General features: G+C 39.8%; 1 protein-coding gene across 1 annotated transcript; it reads left to right on the plus strand.

The window, feature by feature from the left end:
* The first annotated feature begins 5,875 nt into the window (after positions 1-5,875).
* On the plus strand, positions 5,876-6,301 carry LOC114711808 (ankyrin repeat-containing protein C6C3.08-like). Its single transcript, XM_028896237.1, has one exon. The coding sequence runs from the start codon at positions 5,876-5,878 to the stop codon at positions 6,299-6,301; it is 426 nt and encodes a 141-aa protein (XP_028752070.1).
* The last annotated feature ends 204 nt before the right edge of the window (positions 6,302-6,505 follow it).

Below are 6,505 nucleotides of genomic sequence, written 5' to 3' on the forward strand. Positions count from 1 at the left end.
CATGTATTGTTTATTCAGGCAGCGGTGGCTTGGTGAAAACTTGGCATCACAGGTATAGTAAAGTCCTTTCTCTCTTCGGAGCATTATCTCTACTAGCAACATTTTCTTTACTGCAAACAATGGCTTCACGTTTGGGCTAGGTAACAAGGGCGGCAAATTAGCCTTCGCCGTACTCCCCGCAGACGACACTCCCAGATTCCTGGTTCCTGCCCCGGTCACCATAGATTGATTCCGTGACCTCATCGCAATGGCTCCACTATCCTTCCATTGGTATAGCTTGGCCAATTTGACTGCCCTGTGCAACGTGTTAGGGTGACAGGATACCACTTCATGCCATATCTCAGGCTTCAGACTACTTGTAAAGCAATCAATAAGGGCCTCCTCATAGAGGCTTTCAGTGCGGTTTGCCAAAGCCATGAAGTGTTGACAATACTCCTCCGTTGGACCGGTTTGCATCAGTTTAAACAATCTGGTCCTGGGTTGTTCAAGCAGTGAAGGCCCATATTCGGTTTCACCCGCCCGCGTCAGAGCGGCCCAATTGTGGATCACCTTGGTCTTTTGGAGTGATTGGAACCATGGAATAACATCACCTTCCATGTTGATAGCCACTAACACCAATCGATGCGAATCTGGGGTCCCGTAATAATCAAAGTACTGCTCTGCAAGGAATATCCAATTCGCTGGGTCGGTCCCATCAAATTTCAGAAAATCAACCTTCACCTGTTTAGACAAATTTGATTGGTGGATCGAGCTCAACCCCCCGGACTAGACCCTGGGTCCCACCTTGTTCTGCCAACAAACACCATTTGACTTAAATATTCGATATTTCGGTTCTGCATTTCAATGTCTGTGCTCATTCCAGTCAGTGTCGCCACAGATTTTTCTAATAGGCCATCGGGTACCCAAGTGAAGGCTTCAATAGTAGCCTCAATTCGATCCAGCCGTGAATTCTGACTGGCTGCCAGCTACTCAATCTTATCCGTAGTGTTCTTCTCCTGTTGCTCTAGTTGGGCGTTCAAAGACACCTCAATATGATGAATGTGCTCATTTATGCTCTTCACCTCAGCTTGTACATCCTTAAATTGAGTTGCTTCGGCCATCATGACCCTCTCAATGAAAGCACCAAAATGTTATGGATATATATATCAAACAACACAAATGGATAACAATATGGATTCATTGATAACGATATTCTATCACCAATATGCAGTAACACCAATCCAGACATAGAAATGCAAGCAACTACAATGGATATAATCTGAAAATAACAGAAAGAAAGCAAGGAAGCAATAAGGAAATAACCACAGGGGTCCAGATGGAGACAAACAGAAAGGAAATCCGGGAATAAGAGAGGAAGGGCCAGAGTGAGATCATTCACAAAATATTCCACACCTCCCTCCACTCGGCAACGACTTTTATTCCCGCATATTCCAGGTGGAGCTTCTGACACGTGTACTGTGCCTTAGCACCTTTCCCTCCTCATGGATCCTGTTACGACTTACGTAGGCCTCTCTCACGTTGGCATCTTGGGCTATGACATCAACAAGGCAGGATTCCCTTGCATTATGCTGTTATGAGAGGGAGATTTGAGGTTGTGATGATAGAATTGATTAGAGCCAAGCCAGAGTCTTTGAGCATGCTTCACAAAAGGAACACCATTTTCCACCTCTTTGGAGGAATTGGACACTACTGACACGTACGAGCTCCTCAGTTCAAGAGATTTGGATGGAAATAACACCATTCTCCATTTGACCGTCATGTTGAAGCAAGTTAAGGTACTTCAATTTTATTACCATTCACAAATTTTGTGCTATAGTTTAACTAACTTAAGAGATTATGGGGGAAAAAAACACAAGTATTAGCATACTTATTTAATGTGTGGTTATATATGCAGACTGCAAGGGACCTGCTTTCAGTTCTTAAATAAGAGGTGGCAAATATGAAGAACTGCGTGGGTTACACTTGCTCGTGATTTTGTTAAAAGAATTCCACAGGACTTGAAGAGCCTTGAAACAGAGTTGATATTCATGAAAACTTTCATCAAAAAGGATGAAACGACAAGAAAGGAAAATCTTCATCAGACACTGGTTACTGCTGTAGTTGTTGACGAAGCTTCTGGGAGACCAAAGAAGAAGCATAGGACAAAGAAAATTTTCAAGTGCATGGGAAAGCGGTTTAAGCATAATGGTGATTGGTTAGAGGAGATGAGAGGAAACATAAGTCTTGTGGCCACTGTTATTGCGACTATGACCTTTCAAGTTGCCATTAATCCTCCAGGAAGCTTCATTCAACGATGTATAGCTGATTCCAACGGCAAATCCGCTGACAACGTGGGACCCCTCCGCTGCTTTAAGATGATTATTGTGCGATTCATGCATGTCCAGGGGAAGCGATGCTTGCTTCTCGTTATCCAGATGCCTTTCGCATCTTTGTAATTTACAATACATCTCTTTCGTTGCATCTCTAGGCGTTACCCTTCTGCTCGTAAGCGGGTTCCCTCTGAAGAATAAAGCTGTGTTGTAGACGCTATGCATAGGAATGTGTATCACTCTCACAGCCCTGGCTTTCACTTGCTTCAATGCCTCCTTTTGATATCAAAAGTATATAACGTTGCCAGTTTGACTTGGGTTGCATCGCTTGGAGTCATCGGTGTACACATCGTAAGCGGAGGGGTTATATGGGCAGTGAAGAAATGCGTCAAGGTAATCAAACATTGGATGTCAATGCGTCAAGCTTAAGCCAGTTATGTGGGTGTTATCTATTGGCACGTGTATTACTCTCACATTCTTAACACTCACATACCTTCAAGCCCTCTCCATGGTGAATCCAAATTTTTCGCTTCTCGACTCACATACTAGAGTGATTTCCGGATCACTTTTGTTTTGGTTTGGGATGCTTGGGATTGTTGCTGTGTTGACCACATTGCGCTCCGCATTTTGGCTTAAGATCAGAAGGGGGAAGAAGCCCAACTGGCTGTCGGATAATGTTTTGTCGTTTCCGAGGACCGGAATCCAAAATGCATGATGCTGCCAGTGAATTAGATGCCACATTTTGCCATGTCTCTTCTCCTCCTTCTGTGGCGTCTTTCTACTACTTCTCTCTGAAATTATATCTTCTGCTGTATGTTATTTACTTCAGTAACTGATTTTCATTCAGACTTGTATCAGTTATGTTCTATGAATTTCAATTATTATGACATCAGAGATCAGTTATTCTGATACATGACACGTTTTCTAACTGTGCTCTGCAAGGATTTTTATCCCCACAAGCCACCAGGTTCAATTATACTAAATTTACTATGAATTGTATGATTTGTAGATTTTAAATTATAGGTAATCTGATTGTGATTGAGTCTCCATTCCCTGGAAGACACAAAAATAGTAACTTATTATAAATTTAATTGGTATTGTATTTTTTTTTGGGTGCAGAGGTATTGGTATTAATATTGACGATATTGAATAATGTTCACAATAATGATGTAGTAACTAAATAATATTGATTTTTATTTTATTATAGTTATCAATTACGTAATAAAAAATTTATAGAGAGATGCAATATTTAAAAAATACCAATACCAAAATCAAGTCAGCATTTCTACTTTTTAGCAAAGGTCGGTTTCTAATTATAATGTTCACATACGCAACTATTCCATTGGTTAGATGAAGGCAATAAGTCCAAGTTGAAAATTCAACCATGTTAAATACTTCTCTTCTTTCAAGCCACTTGTTTCTTATCAAAAGTGATTTTATAGATAATTAAGATATGCATGGTTCTCTCAGTAGTCAGAACTCAAAAGTCACGAGACAAAGGGGAGATGCCTTTTTGATATACTTTGAAGTTGTGGCACTTAAAGGAATAATAAGAGAGGGAGGAATGGAGACAGAGACCTAATATAACATGCAGATGTGGATGCAGTCACTTTATTTGTATGCACTTTTTCTTAAAACGTCAAAAGTAGGATCGCAGGGGCTTTTCATATTTTCATCCCAACTTTGCTATGCATTATCAAATCTACTTTTCAAAGTTTCATTGTCTCTATATTTCACGGAGTGGAAGAAATTGCAAGTATTCTGAACTGGCATAAAGAGTCCATTTCTTATTTTTATGCATAAAACAAATCAATTCATTAGACCAAGACACTGATCTTTAGGTTGAAAGTTCAACTATAGTAACCATGAACAATGATCTTATGGCCTGACGCCATGCGAAGAAGAATATCTCCATTTAGGTTTTTCTCTACTTTTCTCTATTTACTATCTCTACCATTAGATTAATATCCAGTTGTTGAGATTTAATACACTATAACAATACTAAATAATAATAAATATATATATAAATAACTTTAACCTATATATAAATAAATACTATAATATGTATTATTATTATCAGACGGAACAGGATAAGAAAAATTATATATATGTATATTATTCACGTGTATAAAATTTTAATAACACACACACATCTCACAATAACATATATGTGTGTGTGCATATTATTCACACACCTATACGCATACATGATTTAATCCACCTAAGTTGTTATTATTTAAAAAATTCAATTAAACTTACAGCCAAATCATTCAAGGTATGAAATTGGATGGAAGAGTTGAAGAGAATATAATGAATTCATCTACGCAACCTTAGTTAAATATGAAATCAAGTTTTTCGCAAACGTAGGCAGTAAATTAAGGTGCAATACTTTGGCCCCACAAAGGAAATTAATTATTACAAAGCGCGCGTGCCCGAACACACACATATATTAGTGACACCACTTCCCAAAGTCAGATATGGCTTATCCAAGAACCTTATTCTAAAATGATCTTTGACTTAATCATAAGCCAAAGTAGTTACATTAATTTTTTATTACTTAATTATTAAAACCATATAGGCTTTTTTCTTATTCCAAGTCTATTTGAGTGGGCTCAAACTAAACGTGATTTCGAACGCACTGACACAGCATGATCCATTAATCTTACACGGAATCAGCTCACAGACTATCTTTGTTGAAACTCCCTTACACATATCAGCTTTACTTGGCCACCTTGAATTCTCCGAAACCCTTCTTACTCAGAAGACCAAACTCGCTCTTGAACTGAACTCCTTCCAAAGCACAGCCCTCCACTTAGCTTCAGCAGAAGGCCACGTCGAGATTGTGAAAGAGTTGCCGTTAGCTTATGATGAAGCATGCTTGGTTTCTGATCAACAAGGCAGGATTCCCTTGCATTATGCTGTTATGAGAGGGAGATTTGAGGTTGTGATGATGGAAATTGATTAGAGCCAGGCCAGAGTCTTCGAGCATGCTTCACAAAAGGAACACCATTTTCCACCTCTGCGTCATCAATCGCTTGAAGATCCTAAAAGCTTTGGTGGAATTGGACACTACTGACACGTACGAGCTCCTCAGTTCAAGAGATTTGGATGGAAATAACACCATTCTCCATCTGACCGTCATGTTGAAGCAAGTTGATGTACTTCAATTTTATTACCATTTACAAATTCTGTACTATAGTTTAATTAACTTAAGAGATTTTTTTTTTTGGGGGGGGGGGGGGGGGGGGGGGGGACACAAGTATTAACATACTTATTTAATGTGTGGTTATATATGCAGACTGTAAGGGACCTGCTTTCCGTTCTTAAATAAGAGGTGGCAAATATGAAGAACTGCGTGGGTTACACTTTCTCGTGATTTTGTTAAAAGAATTCAACAGGACTTGAAGAGCCTTGAAAGAGAGTTGATATCCATGAAAACTTTCATCAAAAGGGATGAAAAGACAAGAAATGAAAATCTTCATCAGACACTGGTTACTGCTGTGGTTGTTGACGAAGCTTCTGGGAGACCAAAGAAGAAGCATAGGACAAAGAAAATTTTCAAGTGAATGGGAAAGTGGTTTAAGCATAATGGCGGACCAAGGAATGTTGCAGAAATTAGCTCACAAACTGTCTTCATAGAAACTCCGCTGCACATATCAGCTTCCTATGGCCACCATGAATTCACAAAAGCCCTCCTTTCTCGTAAACCGGAACTTGCCCTTGAGAGAAACTGTTTACGAAGCACACCTCTCCACTTAGCTTCTGCAGAAGGCCATACGGACACTGTGAAACAGTTGTTGGAAGCTGGTAAGGAGGCGTGCCTGGTTGGTGACCAAGAAGGCAGAATCCCTCTGCACTATGAAGTTATAAGAGGCAGAAGAGACGTTGCGTTGGAGCTGATTAGAGCAAAGCCAGAGTCTGTGAGGTTACATGATGACAACGGGAAAAATATTTTCCGCTTGTGTGTGATGCCCAAACTTGGAGAGACTTAAGGATTTGGTGGCTTTGGGTGCTCATCACACCAATAAGCTGCTCATTGAAGGAGACTTGGCTGGCAACAACACCATTCTCCATTTGGCTATCATGTTGAAGCAGGTCAAGGTACTTTTACTCATGTATAATTAGCTTGAGCTTGAGATCAATCTAGACTTGAGTCAGGATCTCCTTTCATTCAGTTGACGATCTTACTTCCCTTG

The sequence above is a fragment of the Neltuma alba genome, unplaced genomic scaffold, assembly GCF_004799145.2.
Source record: "Neltuma alba isolate B1F8T4 unplaced genomic scaffold, ASM479914v2 tig00011320_pilon, whole genome shotgun sequence".
In the NCBI taxonomy this organism is placed as follows: Eukaryota; Viridiplantae; Streptophyta; class Magnoliopsida; order Fabales; family Fabaceae; genus Neltuma; species Neltuma alba.